The 26,135-nt window shown below is 43.3% G+C and overlaps 1 protein-coding gene across 1 annotated transcript in view; it reads right to left on the reverse strand.

Annotated features, from left to right (window-relative positions):
• The window catches only part of afap1l2 (actin filament associated protein 1-like 2), a 231,168-nt gene that overhangs the window by 37,688 nt on the left and 167,345 nt on the right, over positions 1-26,135 (reverse strand). The window contains exons 5-6 of the mRNA XM_080205816.1: positions 3,046-3,136; positions 58-263 (exon numbers count right to left, since the gene is read on the reverse strand). Coding sequence (XP_080061942.1) covers positions 58-263; positions 3,046-3,136 — 297 coding nt within the window. The remainder of the gene's footprint in view (positions 1-57; positions 264-3,045; positions 3,137-26,135) is intronic.

Here is a 26,135-nt window from a genome sequence, read left to right on the forward strand (position 1 = left end):
AAAAAAATCAACCTAAGTGTCAAGCGACAATACTTTTCAACAGTGCTGCCCATTTACCAGTAGTTTGCACTCTTTTATGACACATAATTGTTTGGCCCACTGTCCCAGCCACTTCTTTCGCCAGAGGAATGCACAGATTCGGGCATCTTTCATCAGTTCAATGGAGGCCTCTGGAGAAGGCCACTGATGGGTCATTGATTTCCCCTTGGTGTTCTCTTCCTCGTCATAGGATTCATAAGAGCTACTGACAGCATCGACCTCATCTGTAGTAAATAAGAGCATCAAAGTTTTTAACATAGTCATTATCACATAATTATAATGTTATGCAACACTGTAATTCTTTTTAATCCGGCAAAGACCACACCGCAGGAATTAATCCTCGCCTGTTTGTTCAATGATTATCAAACAAATCCCTTCCCATTTGCCAAGAAAAGCACTCATCAATAAACAACACCCTGGAAAAATGATGTTCATTAGTACCACCCATCATTACTTCTTTCAGTCTATTTTCCAAGCTTTCCTCCATCCTTTGAAGGTGTCAGCTATGACTCAGTTGGTCGCACTGACGCCTGCAAAGATAAATTGGACATTAACCTGGTGTTGTGAAACTTCTTACTGTGTTTAACCCCAGTCCAACACCGGCATCTCCACAGGGTCATGTCTTATTTCAGGACTTGAGCATAAAAATCAAGGCTGACACATGAATATAGTATGGAGGGAGTACTGCACTGTTGGAGGTACTGTCTTTTAGATGAGATAGAAAAGACCTAATGACATTATTTCAAACAACAATCAGGGCATGAATTCTGTACCCTCTAGGCGTGTCCACTCAGTAAGCCTGGAAAAGGGCACAAAACACATTTACAGTTGCTATCAGCCCCGAAATATGGTTTTAATAGACAGCCAGCATGTAATGCACACTGGGAAAACCTCAGGGTTGCCAGACAGGACAGGTGCTGAGTTAAAGGGAGGATATGGGCTGATGCCTCTCGGAGCTGGCTCAAGAAGATGCAGATCTGTACAAATAAATCTGGTTGGAAAACCACTGCAAACATTATCTAGTCTGAAGATGCGTGGGTTAGGTGGATTGGTTATGTTAAGTTACCCCTTAGTTGCAGGGGGATTAGCAAGAAGAAATACGTGGGGTTACAAGGACAGGGCATGGGTGGTTTGTGGTTGGTGCAGGCTCGATGGGCCGAATGGCCTCCTTCTGCATTGTTGATGTTCTAAGATTCTAGTTAACAAATTTATAGACAAACATCAGTCCCCAGGCACCTTTTAAAATTTTATTTCAGCCTTGAAATTTCAACCCACCTGGATCGAGGTTGCAACTAAAACGTAAAGACTGTGTGGCCAATTAAGCTGCTTGCCAAACTTAAAATTAGGCAGGCCACGTAGAATCGCTTTCAATTGGTCCCTTAGTGGGTTAAATTGCCTGCCTGACCGTTGGCGGGTGCACTCCTCACTCTCGTGTGTGCCCACCAACCGAAATATTGTGCAACTGTGTGACAACGTCAGAGTGTGTGTTTGCGTCTTCTCGCACAATTTCACATGTTCCAGGACAATTCTGGCCAATTTTTACACTCAATCAACATCACAGAAACAGATTATTTGGTCATCATCACATTGCTGATTCTGGGAATTTACTGTGTAAAATCAGGCACCGTGTTTTCTACATTACAACCGTGACTACAATTCAGAAAATACTTCATTGACTGTAAGGTTCTTTGAGACATCTGGTAGTCAGGGTAGTTAAGATAAGTTGCTTGTATCAAGACTTCACTGAACAAAATTGCTAGCTTTTTCTTCCTGATCCTTTAATCTGGGGCATTTAAAAGTTATTTATTTATTTATTATAAACTTAAAACACCATGAACAGAACAACAGTAAAACAGCCTGGGAAAACAATAATTCTGGAAAAGCAAGATGGAACTAGTGATTTGAAATAGTAACCAAAAATATAACACTGTACACCATGACTAAAGTAGCTATATACACAAATAGGCTGCACGAACATAAAGGGGAAAGAATGGCCCAGCATGTGTTTAATACGCCCATCTGGGACCTATGCCATTAACTTTCCCAAAGTTGGTGAAAAGTTTCTTGTCTCACCTGGGAAGAACCGGCAGTGAGGACATTTTTATTTACAGGATGTGGGCTTAGCCGTTTCAGAGGGCATTTGAGAGTCAACCACATTGCTGTGGATCTGGAGTCACATATAGACCAGACCAGGAAAGGATATTAGTGAACCAGATGGATTTTTACAACAATAGTTTAATGGTCATCATTAGAATTTTATTTCTAGATTTTTAAAAATTGAATTCAAATTTCACCAACTGCCATGATGAGATTTGAACTGTAGTCCCCAGATCTTGCCCTGGGTCACCGGTTTACTAGTTCAGTGAAAACACCACCTCCCAAAGCATGGTGGAAAGTCCAGTAGTTTGCTGCTTGTGGAGTGGACGGCATGTCACTCTCAGGAATTACTTTAAACAAAAAGAATTCTACTCTTTCAGACTTCCAGGCCACAATCCTGACCTGAACCTTTAGATTGCACCCACTTCTGCTCTGATCAGTAACCCTGGCCTCACTCTCGCAGAAAACCCTTTAACTCCCAGCAGTAAGAATGCCCATTTACTCCAACATGCATTTTACACCATGGACCTTGTATGAGGCGAGGACATGTTCTGTCCCTGACAAAGGCAGCTGAAATCCTGCGATAAAGCCAGGTACCAATGTATCCCATCCTGGTCTAACTCATGGGTCTTCCAACCCAGTACTATCTGAGTCAAAGGGAGAGTGTGTTGAAATGGTGATAATTTGTCAGCGCTAAAACTCCTAAAATTGCCAGGCCAAAATTCTGGCAAAAATTTCTGAAGTTCAGAAGTGAGAGTGGGAATTGCAGCACCCATCAAATTAAAATTAAACCATTTTCTGAAAGTTAGTTATACATTAAGCAAATATTTCCCACAAAATAGCATTGCTGGCATATATTTCCAACTCATTCCTGTTACTCAGTGCTACACTTGTAATACAGTGACGTACCATTATTGACTGTGTCATATGGTTCAGCCTCCTCATAGTGGCCTTCAAGAGGCTCTGTTCTGGATAAAGGAAACGGCTCCCTGTCTGGTATCTGTGGACAAAACAAAATAGACAAATACTAAGTACTTAGCTGCTGTGATATTAGATATACTGCTCCTCTATATATGTAGGTTATACAGGATCAACACCACCTGTATCCAGGACACAAAGAAAGAAAACAACACGTGCTGGAAAATTGAATATAGAAAATGCTGGAAACCTACAATATGTCAATCAACACCTGTGAAGAGAAAAGACAGTTTTCAGTCTATTTACTCAATGGGAAGGAGTATAAGTTAAAAGAAACCATTTCCCTGGCTGCCCTGTCTGGGTTATTAATACCCCATCCACCATTTCATACCTTGGACCCTGCATGAGGTGAGAGCATGTTCTGTTCCCGTGGCTGAAATCCTGCCATCAGACCAGATACCAGTGCATCCACATCCTTGCCCAACTCCAGGTCCTTCCAACCCACCGCTGCCTGAGTTAAGGGGTGATGAGTTTGTTGAAATGGTGATAGATTGCTAGCCTCAAAACACCTACATCAGCGTTATCTAAAATCACACAGGAATTTTCTCTCCAACAGAGCTGTCACGGGCATTACATCGCACCATGTGCTCTGAGAGATGGATTAGCAACAGCAGAGTGATGAGGAACGTATCTGACCGCAGAAGATTACGTAACAATTAGGACAGCGCAGTGAAACAATGCCACCCAAGATCCTTCTACCAAGGCAAATATCACCCTTTAATGTTAATTAGTGATATGTTTGACGTACAGATGTTCTGTTTCTAAGCCTGTTTGTAAACTGGATACTGCAACAGCTGCTTAGAAATTTGGCATGGGGTCCGCCTACCTTAGCTTAACTGACTTGTGCGGTTGAGTATACCACATGGCCAGTTGGTTGAATGTCAGTAACTAATGGAAATTTCTTTCACTCTTGGACATGCTGAGGGAGACAGAATATTGGGACTTTAAAATGAGCAGATGATTAACATCAAAATCTGGCCAAAGGGAATTTACAGGCACTGCACAAAGAATATCCCTTCTGATTGCTTGTGTGTTACCTTTAACTTTACAACTATCCTGCAAGGTTGACAATTTTTCCAACTCAAATCATTCGCCATGGCCTATCAACCCCCAAAATGGTTGGTATTGTAAAGTGATTTGGTGGAGAAATTGCTGTCAGCATTACATTAATTTTTACTGCAGCATTTTTCATTCACACACAGAAAGGCTAACAGACATCAGCCCTACTCCATACAGTTAACAATCAATCTCGCTGTCAGTATTTTTAGCTAAATGCACACTAACAATACTGTGTTACCTTGTTGAATTTCGTCAGAGGAGAGTAAGTCTGGCAAACCTGAAGAATCACATTTCTCAGAGAACACAGGCTTCCAACAGAAAGTATTCTTGGTCATGGTTCAAGGACAGAAAATCTTGCTGCATGGCTAAGTTTAATCATTTTCCAGAAAATCCACTGGGCCAGATTCTCCGACTTCGCCCACGTCTGGGATTCTCCGGCCCCGCTGCAGTGCATGGAGATTTAGCTGAGCGCCAAATTCTCCGTTCTCGCTGATAGCAGCGGCAGGGCGTGAATGACCAAAGAATTCCTGCCAATGATTATTACTGCCTGAATGATGTTATAAACCTTACTTTCAGCAGAGCCTTCAGTTTATTGAGCATGGTAAGCTGGTGGCTGAGCATTATAGCCCAAAATATATAAAGTGATCTCATCAGCTGGGGTGGCACGGTGGCACAGTGGTTTGCGCTGCTGCCTCACAGCGCCAGGGACTCGGGTTTGATTTCCGGTTTGGGTCAGTGTTCATATGGAGTTCTCCCCGTGTCTGCGTGGGTTTCCTCCCATAATCCAAAGATATGTGAGGTAGGTGGATTGGCCATACCAAATTGCCTTTAAGTTTCAGGGGGACTAGCTAGGGGAAATGCATGGGGTTATGGGAAAAGGGCCTGGATGGGATTGTGGTTGGTGCAGGTTGGATGGCCTCCTTCTGCACTGTAAGGATTCTATGATTCTTTTCTTTCTCCTGGCTATTGGAAGCTGGTTGCTGACTACTGTTTTTTTAAACAGGCAGTCATTTTAATTTGCTGACTGATAGTTTTCATTCCTAACTAATATGTTCCTTATCCGTTCAGTTCTGATTGATTACTGTTGCGAATATGAACTAGAGTCAGTCAAATATATGATGAACATTTTGATAAGTACATATGAGGGCACGTATCGATCTCCCATGGCATTGCGCATGGGAAATAAAGGACTGCATGATGCCAATTGTTTTCTGATGCTATTACAAAGGACGGTGATGAAATGCATCTTTGCTCAGTAGATGACAGAACTACATTAAGCAACATTAAGGATAAATTTCAGAAATAGTGGAGCATTTAATTCTTGCGAAATGTGCCATTTTATTTTATTTGACACTATGCAACCCCAATAGGAAAACTCAATCCAGATGCTGACTCTGGGAGGGTGAGGGAAGGTTGAGGCTGATGAGGCCCATGGATTTCTTGCAGGACAGGAAATAGCATTCTTGCTTCCCACCAAGAGTCCTTGTGGAAAGCCGAATTAAAAAATACTTAACTTGGCATCTCCTGACCACCCTGCTGCCTCCTGCTCCTGGCAGCTTGTGCAGGGAGTGAGCTTCCTGATTCCTGCGGTCCAAGTCACATGGTGGCTCGGACCACATCATGGAGTCATGACTCCAGCAGTGTTAAATAAGGTCTCTCCTCCCCACCTGTGAATGGCAGGAGGCTAATTCATTTGTGGGACATGGGTGTCGCTGACTGGCCAGCATTTATTGCCCATCCCTAGTTGTCTTTGAGAAGGAGATGGTGAGCTGCCTTCTTGAAATGCTGCAGACCATGTGGTGTGGGTTGACCCACAATGCCATATGGGTAACAAATCTGGGCCACTTTTGTGAACTTGAATTAATGAAGACGACAACTCGGCAGAAACATCTTGCCCATAAAATATCTGAATGGTTTAAATGTATTTGTTTATTTTTAAGTTTCACTTCAAATATCTCCATTTGAAGAATTCCTCCATGGACTCTGATGAACTCTATTTCAGACAACATAATGTGTGTGAAGGCTAGGAGCTGAGCTTGCAAAAAGCCTGCTAAAAATCATCAGCAACATTAGGAGACTTCACAAAAGCTGAAGAACAACTCTTGCAGTCAACCCATAATGCATCTTTAAAACAACCCGAGTCACCATGAGCAACTGCACTGTGGTGGAATTTCTCTGCCCTCCTTCATGCCTGCTCATTCAAATTTAATAGAAACCCTTTGAGTCCAAAATTACTGTCAAGTCAATGTGGCAACACACTGATCTCTGAATTGAAAAATAAGATGGAATCTGGTTGCCATTTCCAGGTAGATTCTCCTTGTAGCCTTTCCTTCCCTGTATCCAACCCAACCATTCGACTCAAGGAGACAACAAGCCACAATAGAAAGGCAAAGCATCACAAGGGACAACAAAGGCTGAACATGAGCTGAACAGAATGAGGCAGAGCAAGAAGAAAAGGGGACATGTCCTCTACTGTCTAAACGCTCAACTTGAGTCAAGACCTAGGAGTTAGGAGAGTGAGCAAGATATCCTGAGAATTCTGCCCCTGATGCACGACTAATTAAGTGTTGGCACATGTCCCTTTGAGGATTTTTTAAAAGGCCATAAACATGCTTGGGGTGAAGGGTTTGGATTCACAGATTATCTTATGACACCCTTTGGAGCTGAAAACATGCAACAACACTCTTGTCGTGGAAATACTAGAAGGCACCTCAGGTGGGCCACTATACTGTTCAGGGCTGCGTCAGAGCCAATAGTGCTGAAGTCCCCTTGCCGACTCCATGGCCTATTCCAGCCATCTGGGAGATTCCAGTGTGGGAAGGGATATGCACCAAGTATGTGTGGAGTTGGCAACTTCCTCCCAGCAACAAAGAGCACCCGTGACCTTTTCAGCTTCTAATTGGCAGAGAGAACTGAAAACGAGCTGCACGCAAGTCTACCAATCGCAGTGACTTTTAGCCCAGAAAATATTAAATTAAATTCAGCATTTAATATTTTCCAGTACAGGTTACAAAATGAAGGGTCTGCCTTTTCCTTGGTGTAATGTCATTTGCAGTAACTTGTGATCTTGTTGTTATCTCAAATGCTAAAGTTGCAACTCCATTTCAGCAGGTAATAAACACTAATTTGTGTTTCCTCTTCTGGAGAAGTTCAAAGCAAATACGAAAGGAAATGAGAAGATTAAAATTTTGAAAAAAAAACGTTGCCTCTTATTCACACCCGGTGTCATCAAATCTACTCTCCACCACGTTGTATGTTTGGTTGTTAATAGATAAGATCTTATTATCTCACAGTTAACTCAATCGGAATGCGCCAGCCAGGTGACATTGCTCTGACCCAATATAGACCAGACCTAAATCCATTGTGGGGAAGGTTTGCCCCTGTGCAGGTGGACAGCATAATGTGAAATATCTCCTTAATAAATGCACCTGAAACAGTGCAGGGGCAGGGCCTGCATTATGCTTAACGTGGAAAATCTTGCTGCCGTAATAAAATCCTAAATATTCCCTTTAAAATCTGAAATATTCCTTTAAAGGGAATATTTAGGATTTTATTACGGAAGGTTTTCACGTTAAGCATAATGCAGGCCCTTCCCTCGCATTGTATCAGGTGCATTGGCCCAAATGTTATTTTGGCTGGACTGGCTAGGTTTTCGCCAGAGGATAGGCTAGACGCCACTGAAAGACAGTAGGTGAGCTCATAAAGCTGGAGGACCAACAGGAGGCCTTCCTGTACAGAGGGAATTGCAGCCTGGAGCCACAAGTAAGGTAAGAAGATGACACCTCCACCTTGAGGTACCTTTTGTATCTTTTCCTCTGTACATGCACTAAATAAACCTTATTGCTTGTGCGTGCATTCATAGCTCACGGCTCGACAGATCAGCGAGCAAAGCAGAGATTCAGTCACAAACCTAATATCAGGATGGATTTGCCTCCTCCAACTCCCAACCTTACATGTGATCCTGTTCATGAAGAAAATTATCCAGATTGCAATCAGAATACACAAATTCTTATTTTTTGGTGGGGGGGGGCGGAAGAGACGGAAATAATTTTTTGATGATCTGATTATATGTCCAACATTAAAAATATTAGGGTAATGGATAAAAGCTGTGATTTTTAAAAATAATTTATAGGGTTTTCTTCATTAGATATCATAAAACTCTAAAGCAGAATGTGAACATAATGTGTTCGGCATTTAATCTTGGACGGTTGGACTTCCTCTGCATCTTGGAGCATTTGAATATGTTTCTCATTAACTAATCTCCTCACAAACGATATTCTGTAAAATTGAAAGACGTAGTGTTCTACAAAGAACTGGGGATAAACAACATTTCATCAAAAAACTGAATTTATCACCGACTGCGCGCAAGGAACAGTCACAAAGTATCAACTGGGTGCAAACAAGTTGACGCAAAGGCATTTGCTTCAAATATAAGCCTCGTTTGTGGTCACATGGATGCAATTAACTGCCTTATTAAGTGTCTGGTTTGTGGTTTCTGAAGTCATATCCTAATATAGCTTGTTATCCTACCAAATGCACTTTGATGCTTGTGTGGACACGTCCTCAAAAGCTAATTTCTTTTTCATGATCACTTTTCTGGAACTGCCACTATTTCTTTGTCTTCAAGCAACAAGGTTGTGATACAAATGAGGCACCCAGTCTGGTGCAAGCGCAGACACATCACAGACCAGTCAGCAGGGGAACTTGGCTTTCTTGCAGTTATATACAGATGATGCTTGTTACACCACATTAAACTACAGCGTAACCTCTTCATTCCAGGCCCTCTCGTATTAACAAGTTTTTTTCTCCATGATCCAAAGGAAAATCCATCACTTTTAAGTAAAAGAGCTGTCAGGAAAAATTGAATAAGGCCCCATAACGGGCATAGGGATTGCCAACACAACAGAAACAGAAAACGCTAGAAAATCTCAGTGGGTCTGACAGCATCTGTGGAGAGAGAAGAGAGATAACGTTTCGAGTGTGGGTCCAAATTTGAAATGTTAACTCTGTCCTCTCTAAACAGATGCTGTCAAACCTGCTGAGATTTTCCAGCATTTTCCTTTTCTGTTTCAAATTCCAGCATCCGCAATAGTTCGCTTTTATTACAGCAAGGATTGCCATGCTCTGTGGCACTACCTGTTGACTCGTGCCACACCCAACTACCCTGCACACTACTCACTGGGGTCATTTCAGAGGGCATTTCAGAGTCAACCCTATTGCTGTAGGTCTGAAGTCATATTGAAGTAATATCAGTAATAGAGCCAGGGTATTTAACAAATACCTCTGGAACCAAAGCATCCAGGAACTTCCAAACGCATATTAGCTATGTACAGGGACAGATAACTATGAGGTTCCTTCCAGAGACAACTGGGGGGAGTTTTCCCATCCTGCCTGCCATGGGAATTGTAGTGGGTGGGGGCGGACCACACAAAAGTCCATTGACCTCGGGTGGGATTTTCTGGTTTTGTGTCGAGCATGGCTGGAAAATCCCATCTGTCTCTGAGATCTAGAGACACGTGATCTGACATCTCTGATAAGCGATTAGCATAATAGCTATTAGCCCCTTATAGTACATGGGGCAGACTGGATAAGGACAGCAGATTTTCTTCCCTGAAGGGCTTTCTTTAGTAAAAAGTCTGAGTTGAGGAGGAACTTCTTCACTCAAAGGGTGGTGAATCTCTGGAATTCTCTGCCCGTTGAAGTGGTGGAGGCTGCCTCGCTAAATATTTTTAAGAAGCGGGTTGATGGGTTCTTGATAAGAGAGGGGATTAAGGGTTATGGGGAGAGGGCGGGAAAGTGGAACTGAGCCACAACAGATCAGCCATGATCTTATTGAATGGCGGGGCAGGCTCGAAGGGCTAGATGGCCTACTCCTGCTCCTATTTCTTATGTTCTTATGTTCTTATGACAACACCAGGTTTTAGTCCAACCGATTTATTTGATAATACTCACAAGCTTTCGAGGGGACTGCCTCTTCGTCAGGTGAATGGAGAGTTCTGGCCTCAGACAGAGCATATAAAGCACAGACAGTTTAGAGATTACTGATTAAAATGCAAATCCTTACACCTAACCTGCTGTTCAAGACCTGACGTGGCTGACAATGTGAGTGGAAGGAGCACTGATCACAGGTTACAGAGATGTGTATTGTCTCCAGACAGTACAGTAAGTGAGGTTTTGCAAACCCAGGCAAGTCACGGGGGTTACAGATAGTGCGACATGAACCCAAGATCCCTGTTGAGACCGTCCTCATGTGTGCGGAGGGTTCATGTCGCACTATCTGTAACCCCCGTGACTTGCCTGGGTTCGCAAAACCTCACTTACTGTACTGTCTGGAGACAATACACATCTCTGTAACCTGTGATCAGTGCTCCTTCCACTCACATTGTCAGCCACTTCAGGTCTTGAACAGCAGGTTAGGTGTAAGGATTCGCATTTTAATCAGTAATCTCTAAACTGTCTGTGCTTTATATGCTCTGTCTGAGGCCAGAACTCTCCATTCACCTGACGAAGAGGCAGTCCCCTCGAAAGCTTGTGAGTATTATCAAATAAATCGGTTGGACTAAAACCTGGTGTTGTCAGACTTTTTACTGTGTTTACGCCAGTCCAACGCCGGCATTCCCACATCAGGGCTTTCTTTAACCAGACGACAAGTTTGTGGTCTTATGGTTATCTTTATTAGCTTTTCATTGCAGATTTTTGATAAAATCAAGTTTAGGGAGGGTTGAATGTGGAATGCCAAACAAGAATGCACTGGAACAGTCAAATCTAGAGGTACCAGAAGGATAGCTGAGGCAGTAGTACATAAGCTGAGGCAGGGGAAGAGTCACTGACAGTTCAGGGGGTGGATAGGTTTACATAAGAATGTAAGAACTAGGAGCAGGAGTTGGCCATCTGCCCCTCGAGCCTGCTCCGCCATTCAATAAGATCATGACTGATCTTTTTGTGGACTCAGCTCCACTTACCTGCCCGTTCACCATAATCCTTGATTCCTTTACTGTTCAAAAATTTATCTATCCTTGATAATGATGGGGATGTGTAGTTACAAGTTTACCTCTGGGTCAAAAATAAGATCACGGTTGTGAACTGTCCTGATTCAGCCTCAAACAGCTGTCTGGGAGAGAGATGGAGTCAGCAGCTATGGAATGGGGATCAAAGACAATGGACAAAATCTTCTGGCTGTTCCTGCTAGCAGAATCTTCTGGTTCTGCCGATAAATTGAGGAAAAATAGATTTTTTTTCCCTCTCTCCATCTCTGTGGTATTAATGGGGTGAAGGTATCTGAAACATTGTTCACTCCCATCGTACTTGAACTATCACTCACTGCATGCATCCAAACCCTCAATAAAATCTATATCCCACCAATCCCATTGCAATCCATCAAATTCAGCCATTTGGAGTCCTCCTTGCTTTTTTATTTGGTTTAAGATTTGAATTTGATTGGGCAGCGCTGCGCTCAATGTGATGTCAGGGCAGGACAATGCCTGATGATGACAGGAGTTGTAGTTTCTTTTCCCTTCTCAGGGGAAAGAAACAACAAGTTATGGGATTGATTTTTTAAAAAATATCTCTTAAAAGCTTCAAGATTGTTTTTTTTTGGCCACCGGGACATTGATGTTCATTCTGGTAGGATCCCGGGCACACCGGGAGTGTGGACAACCCAAGTTGTGGTGAGTGGAGAACTGCGCTAAACGGTTGAGATTTTGAATGTGGGGCATACCACTCCATCATTATCACTTCATTTGGATACTGCCATCCATATTTGAGGTGCATTCACCTGACCTGGTCTTATTTCTAGTCGAAAAATTGGCAAACTATAAACTGGGCAAGGAATCCTGTGACAATACTGTGCCTTTAAGAAATGTATTCATATCATGTTTCTTGTGAAAGGTATATTTAAAATTCAGCCCTATTTTACATGGTGCAGCGTTGTCTGCACCAGGCAGCTCACTTGCTAAGAATTCTGGCTAATGATTGATTTTAGCTAGGGATGGTTTATTTTTGCAGTTTGAGTTAATACATTTTTGTTTATTTGGGTTTTCCCCTGGGGCTTCAAAATACGGTTTTGATTGACAGAGGCAGAGTCATGTGAATGGGTGGAGTCAAGATTGTGTAGAAGTTACATAGTTCTTTATTTCACAACAGTTTCCGTTTAGTTCTGAAAGAAGCAAGAGATATCTCTGTCATTCATTCTGGCGACTGCTGTTTTGGGACAATCAGAAGACAGGTGTCTCTCTGTTTCTCTCCAGAGGTGTTCAAAAGGCTCTAGGACTGTTAACAAGTACAATCACATATGCCTGGGGGTTTTCTAACTGATTTTGAAGAGGGCTTTTAAGTCTGTAAGAGGAATATTCCTTGAATTGAAACTCACAGGGATAGGTTAGCAATTAAGCAGTAACTTGTCAGGTTTAAGTATTGTTGAATTGGTAAATGTTAAGTTAATTTATTCATTATATTTAGACTGTATTGTTAAATAAAGTTTGTTTTGATAAAAAATTCCCAGTATGTCAGTAGAATCACATTTGGAGTGAAACATTTTATCCTCACACTAATGCCAAGCCAGAAAAACAGTTAGGGATCTACACGAGCTTCATAATACAACTTGGGGTTTCTGATCTCTGCCCCTAACAATTGCCACTCCATTATCTGCCCTCTCAACGTGAACACTACTGTTAGAAGAGTGCAAAGGTGGTAAATATCTTGGGGAAGATCGTCTCAGTCTACTATGTTTGTAAGTGGACATATAAGTGTCAAAAATGCACCTCTCCCCATTTATTTCTCAAGGACTGAATTTGTGACATGTCCACTTTCAGGGTCACGTGATAAGTTTAAGTTAAATAATCCATTAATGGACACAGTGAGGCAAATTTTCAGCAATCCTTTCTCAGTCCAGTCTGCAACAGTAGGACAGATCAGACATGGAAGTCAACACTAATTTAGGAGCCCCTAATGTACTCTTGGGCAGTGAATTAATATTCTACACTACAAAAATGCTAAGCATTTTGAATTTTCATAAGGCCAGCTTGTATTGGACCAGTTGGGACCTCAAGGGATATAACATTCATTAGAAATTCTAGCAGCATACATATAAATATTGAGCAAGGTAAATAAACATTTTGACAGTAATTAAGCTTACCCAGATTCGCAGAAAATTCAGGAATTTGTTTAACCACCTACGTTACTGGACCAGGAAGATGACTGGAGGAGTACAGGCATGTGTTGAAGTCAAAAGCTAAATACTTTGGATGTTGGGAGTCTGAAACAAGAACCGAAAATGCTGAAGAAGCTCTGCGGGTCTGACAGCATCTGTGGAGAGAGAATAGAGCCAACATTTTGAGTCTGGGTGACCGTTCATCAGAGCATCTGACGAAAGGTCATCCTGACTCAAAACGTTGGCTCTACTCTCTCTGCACAGATGCTGCCAGACTTGCTGAGATTTTCCAAAATGCATTTTAGCCATCTGCCATTGATGTCATTTATTCCCAGAAGTATGGGAATCTTTGACCTCTTCTTGTTGCTTCTCCATCTATATACACTTATAACTTTCTTGCTTCCATTCTGATGTTCCTCCACATCTGCTCTATTTCTTTATACCTCCTGTCTTTTCATTGCTCTCAAATAATTTCCCAAACCTTATCATCAGTGCTGTAAAGCTCCATGTTATGATGGAAAGTTCTGCTCTTGCACAGTTTCCCTGTCGTTTTACTATGTCCAGGATTTGTAACCATGCCAAAAGCCCAGGAAACGTGTGAATTAAAAATAGTTACGATCCACAGATGGCCTTCTCAAATGGAAGACTGCAGTGTGGAAATGCACCACAAAGACACCTTGTTTGACTGGTGCTGGGCTGGGAGCCTGCACATGGACTTCCAAGCTGTTAAAAAAAAATTCTGTGGGAAATTACAGGCAAGTGTCAGGGACACGAGTAGGAAAAATGAAGGTAATCTCTGACAATAAAATTTAAAAATCGGGTTCATATTCAACTACCTCATGAAACAAAAAAATGGTTAATCCCTGTTGCATGGAAGAGGGTCTGATGAGCCATATCAAAGATCTTTCTTTCATACCATTCTTGGAAATTGAAGGGGCAATTACAGTGAGCCGCAACACCCAGGGGTGACAGAACACAAAGTGTGAAGAATACCCTTGACGCAGCATAAAAATACCTGAGAAAAAGACTAAAGGAGAACCAGGGGAGAGAGGGCAAAATAACAAAGCACAGAGAGTGAGCAACATGGCAAGGTCAAAGAGCAACTGGCACAGGGAGGGAAGCACAGAACGAAAGGGGCAAGAAGCAGGAAAAGCAGCAAAACACCAGTAGGAAAATCCTGGCAGTGTTATCAACACTCACATCAAATGGACTTAATTGACCTCCTTGCTGCTACTGGGTGAACAGCCACTGCTTTGTTAACCTGACTAGCGCTAGATCATTCAAAGATCAGAGGAACTTCCTGTCCCGACACCAATCCTGCTTTTACAGGATAGAAAAAGTTAGTTCCCTGTATGAAGGATAAAGCTGTGAATACAGTATCAATCCTGGGGAAGGTATCTTTGCATGTGTATTCGCCACAGGTGCAGGTCTGTCACTCTGCAGCTAAAATCACTCTGAGTGCTGCAGTGGAGATTGTTTAGAATGTATTTGTGGGGCAGGGTGGTGGCATCTTAATGGGTGGTAATTTTTGCTGCACATTTTAAACACATCAGGAAACCTCCCAAGCAATGGGAACAAGTTTGAAAATATTATTAACCAAAAGGATGATAAATTCAGTGTAACCACATATATTGAATTATATATTAAAAACATGTTTATACTAAAGTAGCTAGTAAAGTTTATTTATTAGTGACAAGTAAAGCTTATATTAACATTGCAATGAAGTTACTGTGAAATTCTCCTAGTGGCCACTGTCTGGCACTTATTTAGGTCAATGGACCTAACAAGCACATCTTTCAGACTGTGGGAGGAAACTGGAGCACTTGGAGGAAACCCATGCAGCCATGCGGAGAATGTGCAAACTCCACACAGAAAAGTGTCCCAAGCTAGGAATCAAACCCAGATCCCTGGCACTGTGAGGCAGCAGTGTTAACCACTGTGCCACCATGTCACCCTCAAGCTCCAACTTTCTTTACGGTAATATTTCAATGGAACCAATAAGGATTTACATTCTCTGGTCACCTTTTCTATCCTTTAAACACTTCAATTTATCTTGTTCTTTGGGTGAGCAGGGACATCTACAATAAATACTCATCCAGCGTCAATATTTGAGTACAGGTTTGCCTTTATTTGTGCAGTGTATGCCTGTTGGATCTTATAGTAGATGCACAAAACTAAATCTATACATAGCAACTGCGTTACTTTAAAAATTCTCATCCTTGTTTCCAAATTCTTCCATGGCTTCATCCCTCTCACTCTATTGGCCTTACAATCCTCCAAAATATCAGGGCGATGGTGGCATAGCGGCAATCCAGAGGCCCAGGCTAATATACTGGCAACATGGGTTCAAATCCCACCATGGCAGCTGGTGGAGTTTAAAATCACTTAACAAATCTGGCATATAAAGGCAGTCTCAGTAATGGTGACCATGAAGCTGTCAACTATTGTTGTTGAAAAAACCTCACCTAATTCACTAATGCCCTTTACCTGGCCTAGCCTACATGTGGTTCCAGACCCACAGCAATCTGGGTGACTCTTAACAGTCCTCTGAAATGGCCTAGCAAGCCACTCAGTTCAAAGGCGATTCAGGATGGGCAATAAATTCTGGCTTTGCTGGTGTGCCACTTCCCACAAAAAGAAATCTGCACTCCTCTAATTCTGGCCTTGATCCTTCTGTCTCAGCATTGGTGGCTGTCCCTTCAGCTGTCAAGACCCTGAGCTCTACATTTCCCCACCCCTCTGCCCCCAAACCATTCCATTTATCCATGTCTCCTTCCTCCTGAAAACCTAGGTCTTTTGACAAAGCCTTTGATCACTTGCACTAATATCTCCTTATGTGGCTTGGTGTCAGAAGCTTATTTGTTAATATTCCTGAGAAGTGTCTTGGACTGTTTCACTAAGTTAAAGAAGTTATACTGAATATGGGCACTTACAAAGCAAACAGAAAGCTCTGGGGCCCTGCTTCTTCCTCTTTTCTTGCCTGTTCTCTCTCTCTCTCCCCTTAAGAATTATATTTTATTTACAGAGTTCTCCGAGTTCGCCCCACTCTATACTCCTGCAGTATGACTATTATTTACTTCCAGTTTAGCTGTGCTGGTATTTTTTTTAAAAAAAGCACTGGTCAGATTTTTCCACTGCCTTTTCCAAGCTGCTGCTTTGTTTCTCACCCTTTTGTTTCATTCAGCAGAAAACTGAGCCATGGATTACAACAGAAAATCTCAGTCACTACCTCTTGAGTCTCATCGGAAGTGGAACACTCACTTTTCAATGTGATTACACTGCCAAGAGCACTGTGCAAATTCAGTTCTTCATTTGCAAAATTTAACAAGCCTGAAACAAAGAGAACTCCCTTAATTTTTTTGTAAATACTTGTGAATTCATTTTTGGGAGGTTAACATTTAAAAGGTCAGAATGAACACTTGACCTTTCTATCATCTATGTGGGTTTCCCCTGGGAGTTCTGGTTTCCTCTCATAGTCCAAAAATGTGCGGGTTAGGCACATTAGCCATGCTAAATTGCCTCCTAGTGTCCGAGAATGCGTAGGTTAGAGGGATTAGCATGGTTACGAGAATAGGGCCTGTGCAGGATTGTTGTCGGTGCAGACTCAATGGGCTGAATGGCCTCTTTCTGCACTGTTTCTATGATTACTGCACTTATCTTTTACTCTTGTGTACCATTTTGTGAAAGTTATGTTGTGTTCCACTGACAGGGAACAAAAAACCAACACTTTTAAACTGGACTTTTCTGCTGACACAATTAAGATGGTTGACCTCCTGTCTGGGACTTTTCCCCAGTAATCTCCAGAACAAAAAGGATTCTTGTCTCAATTTTGGGAATGTAACACCTCATTATGATGAAGAAATTACTAACAGACAATCTAGGACTGGTCTGACCGATTTTAAAGGGAGCTACAGGAGGGCCATTTTCACCTTGCTAGTGGAGTCAGTGGGTTTATTGAGACAATGGTTTCCCAGACACCAGACCTTCAACATAAATGACATCCCTTTCAACCCATAATTGAGACATTTATCAATCCTGAAAACAAAGCCAATTTTGGATGTCGGATAAAGATCTCTTTTTGAAGTCATTGTGGAGAAAGAAGATCGCTTGGCCAATGCTCTGGCCTTTTCAGCATTTTAGTATTACCTTTCCTAGTTACAAACCCAGTTTGCTATTTTACCATCCAGATGGTAAGCTACAAAGAAGCCCAGCTCCGATCAGACATGATAACTGACCCATCTAACCTGACTCTGCCAGAACAGACTGTATCATCACCGACAGAATCATAAGAACATAAGAACATAAGAAATAGGAGCAGGAGTAGGCCATCTGGCCCTTCGAGCCTGCCCCGCCATTCAATAAGATCATGGCTGATCTGTCGTGGCTCAGTTCCACTTTCCCGCCCTCTCCCCATAACCCTTAATCCCCTCTCTTATCAAAAACCCATCAACCCGCTTCTTAAAAATATTTAGCGAGGCAGCCTCCACCACTTCAACGGGCAGAGAATTCCAGAGATTCACCACCCTTTGAGTGAAGAAGTTCCTCCTCAACTCCGTTCTGAACCGCCCCCCCTTTATCTTGAGGCTGTGCCCCCTAGTCCTACTGTCTTTTTTGAGCGGGAAGAGTCTTTCCACCTCTATCCTATCCATCCCATTCATCATCTTATACGTCTCAATGAGATCTCCCCTCATTCTTCTAAACTCTAACGAGTACAAGCCTAGTTTATTCAGCCTCTCCTCATAGCTCAACCCCCTCAACTCCGGTATCAGCCTAGTAAACCTCCTCTGCACTCCCTCCAAGGCCAAAATATCCTTGCGCAGGTGCGGCGCCCAAAACTGCACACAGTACTCCAGCTGCGGCCTCACCAGTGCCCTATACAGCTGCAGCAAGACCTCCCTACTTTTATATTCAATCCCCCTCGCTATGAAGGCCAGCATCCCATTCGCCTTCCTGACCACCTGCTGCACCTGCAGGCTGGGTTTTTGCGACTCATGCACAAGGACCCCGAGGTCCCTCTGCACCGTCGCCTGCTGCAGTTTTTCGCCACGTAAGTAATAGTCCTTCCTACCATTCTTCCTACCAAAGTGGACCACCTCACACTTGCCAACATTAAATTCCATTTGCCATTTCCTGGCCCATTCGCCCAGCCTATCTAGATCCTTCTGCAGACTCTCCACACCCTCCACACAATTTGCCTTTCCCCCAATCTTGGTGTCATCAGCAAATTTCGACACCCTACACTCGGTTCCCTCCTCCAGATCATCTATATAAATGGTAAATAGCTGAGGCCCCAGCACCGACCCCTGGGGCACCCCACTAGTCACCAACCGCCAATCCGAATAGCACCCATTGACCCCCACTCTCTGCCTCCTATTTGACAACCAATCCTCTATCCACGCTAACACCCTACCCCCAACTCCATGTCCTCTGACCTTCTGCAGTAACCTCTTGTGAGGTACCTTATCAAACGCCTTCTGAAAATCCAGAAAGACCACATCCACCGGCTCTCCTCTATCCACCGCCCTAGACACATCCTCATAGAACTCCAGTAAATTTGTCAGACACGACTTCCCTTTAATGAAACCGTGTTGCGTCAGCCCTATCAAGCAATTCCCTTCAAGATGCCTCGCAATTTCCTCCTTAATGACGGATTCTAACATTTTACCTACCACAGACGTTAAACTAACCGGCCTGTAATTCCCCGCCTTTTGCCTGGCACCCTTCTTAAACAACGGCGTAACATTAGCCGTTTTCCAATCCTCCGGCACTTCCCCGGAATCCAGCGACGTCTGGAAAATAACCACCAAGGCATCCACTATCACCTCCGCCATTTCTTTCAGAACCCTCGGATGCATTCCATCCGGTCCTGGGATCTTGTCCACAATCAGCCCCTCCAGTCTGTCGCGCACCACCTCTCTAGTAACAGTAATGTCATTAAGACCCTCCAGTCCTACCACCTTTCCATCGCTAACACCCGGCAAATTATTCACGTCCTCCTCCGTGAAGACAGAAACAAAAAAGTTATTCAAGACCTCCGCCATATCCCCATCCCCTACCACTAGGTCCCCTTTCTCATCCACTAAGGGACCAACGTTCACCCTAGCCAGCCTCTTCCTTTTTATATATTTATAAAAACTCTTGCTATCCTTTTTTATATTAAGTGCTAGCCCAGCTTCATAGCTTCTTCTACCCTCCTTTATCAACTTTTTTGTCAATCTTTGTTGACATTTAAACCTTTCCCAATCCTCTTCTCGCCCACTGCTCTTAGCTACTCTAAATTCCTCCGCTTTTAATTTAACACTTTCCTTCACCTCCTTCGTTATCCACGGCTTATTACCTCTCTTCCTACTGTCCTTTTTAACCATCGGAATAAATTTCTGCTGAGCACCAAGAAAGATCTCCTTAAAGATCCTCCACTGCTCCTCAGCAGACCTACCTTCCAACGCGCTCCCCCAGTCCACATTCGCCAATTCTTCTCTCATCCTACCATACTCCCCTCTATTCAAACAAAGGACACGTGTCCGGGAACCCACTTTCTCCTCCTCCATCTGCAACAGAAACTCCACCATACAATGATCACTCTCTCCAAGAGGATCCTTCACCTCAAGGTCCCTAATTCTACCCGCCTCATTACATAGCACCAGATCCAAGATAGCTCGCTCCCTCGTCGGCTCCAACACACACTGTTCCAGGAAACTATCCCGGCAGCATTCCAAGAACTCCTCCTCGAGCCCACCTCGTCCAACATGGGTCGACCAATCAATATGCAGATTGAAATCCCCCATAACTACTGCCGTCCCATTCCTGCACGCCGCACTTATTTGCGCGTTAACAGCCCGCCCCACCTCCAGATCATTATTCGGGGGCCTATAGACGACACCCACCAGCGTCTTCCTCCCTTTGCTGTTCCTAATCTCCACCCACAACGATTCCACTTTCTGCTCTTTGGCTCCGATATCATCCCTTGCTACCACCTTGATGCTGTCCTTAATCAGCAGAGCTACGCCACCCCCTCTTTCCTCCTGCCTATCCTTCCTAAACACTTGATAGCCCTGTACATTCATCTCCCAGTCCCTGTCACCTTGCAGCCACGTCTCTGTAATGGCCACCAGATCGTATCCATTTGTGTCGATCTGCGACACCAGCTCATCCACTTTATTCCGAATGCTTCGTGCATTCAGATAAAGCGCTTTCATCCCAGCCTTCTTCTGGACCCTATTTGCCGTAACGCCACCACTTGGGACATCCTCAGCCTCTTCCCTTACCTGTACCCTATCCTTAACTGTAGACCTCCTAACATCACCTACCCTCGCACCCTCCCCCCCCCTAATTAGTTTAAAGCCCTGTCTACAGTCCTCTTTACTCGATTCGCCAGCACTCTGGTCCCAGCACGATTCAGACCAACCCCATCCCGCCCGAACAAGTCCCACCTACCCCAATACTGGTGCCAATGCCCCATAAATTCGATCCCATTCCTCCCACACCAATCTCTGAGCCACCCATTCACTTCCTTTATCCTGTCAACCCTACGCCCGTCTGCACTCGGTTCAGGCAGTAGCCCAGAGAAGACCACCTTGTCGGTTCTACTTTTTAATTCCATTCCCAGCTTCTCATACTCCCTCCCCAGATCCTCAGTCCGCACTTTGCCTACGTCGCTGGCACCCACATAATCAATCTCTGCGTGCCTACTTCATCTTGCGACATTACCTGGAAAGTGAATCATACATCACCGGTCTCCAACCAGCTGAATTCTAAACGCCCACGTGGAAGAATTCTTCATTGAACTCTGACTTTGGGACTCCGGAACACATTCAGATTTTCTATGGTCCTTGTAATGTCACCTTCTTTTCTCATTCCAATCCTTTACTGTGTGAATGTGGAATTGAATGTTGCAGCCACTCCTTTCACAGATTTTGAAGTTGTGAAATAAACTAACCTCCTCAGTTAATTCTAACTCCAGTTTCCTGTGGATTGTTAGTAAAATTGGTACACAAAAAAAAACCAAGAGGTTGGATAAAAGTACGCCACCACTTATTCTTTAAAATAAACCAATTCAAAAACACATTCTGCTTACGGGCAGATTGTAAGATGGCAACACTGCTGTTTGAACTGACTTTCACCATTTCTGTCCATAACAATTGTTGACATAAGTAAGAACATGTGTGGAGAATGTAATTTGTCAAGAAGTGCAATAAATATTGTCATGCAAGAGAGACTTGCTATTTATTTCAAATTATGGTTTGTCTTACAGAATTGTTGTATCATTTTCTTGTTGACTGTGGCATTTTATTTTAAAACGTGTTATGTTTCCACTTCAAAAATAGCATCTCTATGCAAATGTAACGTATACAAAATTTGTTAAATTAGTGTAAGGTTTCTTGCTGTGTCCTGTCCCGATGGCTCACTAGTATATACAAGGAGTGATATGTTCTTAGGGAAAAATCTTCTGGATCTATTATGATACTGTGCCTTTAAGAAATATATTTATATTATGTTTCTTGTCAGGGTTATGTTTAAAGTTCCAATCTGTTTTGCTAGATAACAATTTGTCGAGAAAAACCTGTAAATTAGCAGCTGGAAGAACAAAATAAGTATTCATTTTAGATATATGGAGCATTTGTTTAAGCAGAGATAGTGCATTTGTGTTTACTTAGGTTCCTCTGGGGTTTCAGAGGAGAATTTTGATTAGGTTGATTGACAGAGATGTGGGGTTAATAGGAGAAGCTAAGTTTGCAGGATAAAAAGAGTTTCAGTTTCAATTTAAAATACAAGTAGGTGCTGCCTAGGCAGCCAGAGGCAACAAACTCTTCTGTCTATCTCACTCCAGAGGTGTTCTGAAAGCTCTAAAACATTTAACCTAAAACAAGAAGTCTGCTTGTGTTTTCCTAACTAATTTTGCAGAGAGGTTTGAGTCTATAAGATAAATATTGCTTGACTAGAACATATTGTGACGGGTTAACAGTTATGAATTGCATCTTGTCATGTTTAAGTATTGTTCAATTGTTAAAAGTTAAGCTAATTCATCTGTTACAGTTAAACTCTTGTTAAATAAAGTTTGTTTTGATAAAAACTCCCTGGTTTGTCAGTAGAATCACGCCTGGAGTGAAACATTTTTTCTGCACGTTAATGCCGAAATAGAATATTGCTGGGATCTAGTTTGCCTTCGTAACATGCCTTAGGTTTTTGGAGTTGGACAGAGAGAGGACTTATTCCCTCTTCTTCATGCTCTGTTACTTTCCTTTGGTCAGATGCACTGTGCTTCGACCCACCATGCCAACAGTGGACACTCCTCAACCGTTTCTGCACTGGTCAAGGCTTTTGCGCAGCAAGTTGGCGCCAGTGGGGCCTTGTGGCAAACTCAGACTGTAGCTGTGGTGCACCCCAATCAATGACTCAGAGCAGTAAGACTGCCCCTTGAAACAAATCAGGGGAGGGCTCACACAACTTCATTTAACCATTGTGGATATTATTGCCTGTATTGGTGATTACTGCATCCCTGAATAAATAAAAACTCGGAATTATCTTCAAACATCAACTCACTGGAGGAACTACACTGAAATCAGCTTCCAATTGTGTTTCTCTGACAGAATTGGTGCAAGAAATGTTTACTTCTGGGCAAACCATGTGGCCAATTCAATGGAAATTTGTCAAAAGTCCATCTGTAGTGATGTCAGGATATCTTACACCTTGAAAAGGCTCAAAAATGTTAAGGTGCAATTATTCTAGTTTTAATCTGAGTATCAGGTTGATTCTTGAACAATGGTGCTGGCTGGTTTGGCTGCAGTAAAGACCAATAGCTGAATTGGTGGTGATTTCATAAGAACATAAGAACATAAGAACATAAGAAATAGGAGCAGAAGTAGGCCATCTGGCCCTTCGAGCCTGCCCCGCCATTCAATAAGATCATGGCTGATCTGTCGTGGCTCAGTTCCACTTTCCCGCCCTCTCCCCATAACCCTTAATCCCTTCTCTTATCAAAAACCCATCAACCCGCTTCTTAAAAATATTTAGCGAGGCAGCCTCCACCACTTCAACGGGCAGAGAATTCCAGAGATTCACCACCCTTTGAGTGAAGAAGTTCCTCCTCAACTCCGTTCTGAACCGCCCCCCCTTTATCTTGAGGCTGTGCCCCCTAGTCCTACTGTCTTTTTTGAGCGGGAAGAGTCTTTCCACCTCTATCCTATCCATCCCATTCATCATCTTATACGTCTCAATGAGATCTCCCCTCATTCTTCTAAACTCTAACGAGTACAAGCCTAGTTTATTCAGCCTCTCCTCATAGCTCAACCCCCTCAACTCCGGTATCAGCCTAGTAAACCTCCTCTGCACTCCCTCCAAGGCCAAAATATCCTTGCGCAGGTGCGGCGCCCAAAACTGCACACAGTACTCCAGCTGCGGCCTCATCAATTGAGGTGCTTCTTACGTACAATGGTTTTCAGGCACATGCCCAGGCATAGGGCTGCAGATATTAGATTCAGACTTGGATCTATCTGTCAATAGACATGGTCTTTGCTGATTTTTTTTATGCGTTCATGGGCATTACTGGCTGGGCCACCACTTAGAGCCCAACCTCAATTCCTCGATCTGAGTGACTTGTTAGACCGTTTCTGAGGACATTTCTGAGTCAACCATATTACTATAGGCCAAGCCGAGTAAGAGAGGCAGATTTCCTTCCTTCCCTAAACGGGATTAGTAGATCAGATGAGTTTTTACCGAAAAGCAACAACGGTTTCATGGTCATCATCAGACTTTTAATTCCAGATTTCTTTTTGTCAAATTCAAATTTCACTCTCTGCCTTGTTGGGTCCCCAGAGCATTACCCTGGATCCCTAGTGACAATGCCACTGCACCACTGCCTCCCCTCCAATGGATAGAATAACAGGGAAAGAATATAAATTGATGAATTGGATGGAAGAGCTAGTTGCTCAGGAAAAAAGTGTTTGATTTGTCATTTCACTTGCCTGCCAGGGCAATATCTTTCTTAAGATCAGACTTTGAATGCTTGACCTGGTGGTTTATCTTGACTCAACTAACTTGACTAAACATGTGCAGTTCAACCTGAAATTCAGGAATATGATTTAAAATTTTCATGTCTGCCTTATACATCGAGATATGACACACAATACGATTATTCTCAAGAGAGGGTGTGACAGGGTTCGAACTGATGATTCATACTTATGTAAATTTGCTTATCTCCCACCAGTGTTTGACAAATAGGGCTCTGCTTGTGGGAGCTCGTTGTGTGCAAATTGAATTGATTTCCATTTAAGTTTATCAAATAATCTGGCGTGTTTTCTTTGTTTAAACAAACACACAACACTTTGTTCGTTGACTGAGCTGTAGAATGCTCACACCTGTGTCAGAAGGATGTGAGTTCAAATCTCAATTCAGAAACTTGAGTACATAAAGCTAGGCTGGCTTTTCAACATAGAAGCAAGTGAGCCATGCCCTGTTGGAAGTGCATGATGGCACAGTGGTTGGCATTGGTCCCCAGGTTTGATTCCTGGCTTGGATCACCGTTTGTGCAGAGTCTGCACATTCTCCCTCAGTATACCCGAACAGGCGCCAGTGTGTGGCGACTAGGGGATTTTCACAGTAACTTCATTGCAGCGTTAATGTAGCCCACTTGTGACACTAATAAATAAATCTTTCAGATGTGATGCCAGAGTGAGGGCAGGTGAACAAAAATGATTTCATGGCACGATTCGAAAAGGACCAGGGGAATTCTTCTGCTGTTCTAGTCTTAACCCTCAATGCACACCTAGGGTAGATAACCTGGTCATTTATTTCATAACTGTTTGGGGGAGCTTGCTGAGCACAAACTGGCCACTGTATTTCCTACTTCTTTTTTCTTTGGCAGTTGCTCAGGGTTGAGAATGACTTGCTTCCACTCCAGGGAGGTGGATCCTGCAGTGGCTGAATAATCCAATCCTGGAGTCGCAGACTGTGCCACAGGTTTGGCAGGGGACGTTTGATGAGGTGAGTGGGTGGCATGCTCCGGATTCTGTGCTCTCTTTCCGCTGTTTACACTTGGCCCCTGCATGCTCCGCCCGGTGACACTCGACCTTCCCAGGTCCTTCTTCTCCAGTTTGTGTGTTCTAAGGCACGCCATTCCCAAGTGTTGATGGTGATATAGAATATCATAGAATCCCTACAGTACAGAAGGAGGCCATTCGGGCCATTACATCTGCACCAAGCACAATCCCACTGAGGGCCTATCTCCATAATCCATGCATTTACCCTAGCTAGTCCCCCAGACACTAAAGGGCAATTCAGCATGGCCAATCCACCTAACCCGCACATCTCTGGATTGTGGGAGGAAACTGGAGCACCCAGAGGAAACCCACACAGCCAAGGGGAGAACACACAGATAATGATCCAAGTCGGGAATCAATCCCGGATCCCTGGTGCTGTGAGGCTGCAGTGCTAACCGCTGTGTCACCAATATTCCATTTATTCAGGGAGGCTCTCAGAGTATCCATGTAGTGTTTCCCCTGCCCTCTTAATGATTGCTTGCCATTGTGGAGCCCGGAGTAGAGGGTTTGTTTCAGGAGTCTTGTGTCAGGCATGCGGACAATGTGGCTTATGCATCGCAGATGCTCAGGAGTGCCACGATACTAGGGATACAGGCCTGGGAGAGGGTGCTCACCTTGGAACACTTATCCAGCCTGTGTATTTGCAGGATTTTGCGGAGGTAATGTTTGTGATAGCTTTCCAGGGATTTGCCCACACTACAATAGTGACTATACACTTCAAAGGAATTCATGGATTGAAAAGTTTTTTGGGATGTCCTGAGATTATGAATGACCCTCTG

The sequence above is a fragment of the Carcharhinus amblyrhynchos genome, chromosome 17 (genome assembly GCF_965287045.1).
Source record: "Carcharhinus amblyrhynchos chromosome 17, sCarAmb.v2.hapA, whole genome shotgun sequence".
Lineage (NCBI taxonomy): Eukaryota > Metazoa > Chordata > Chondrichthyes > Carcharhiniformes > Carcharhinidae > Carcharhinus > Carcharhinus amblyrhynchos.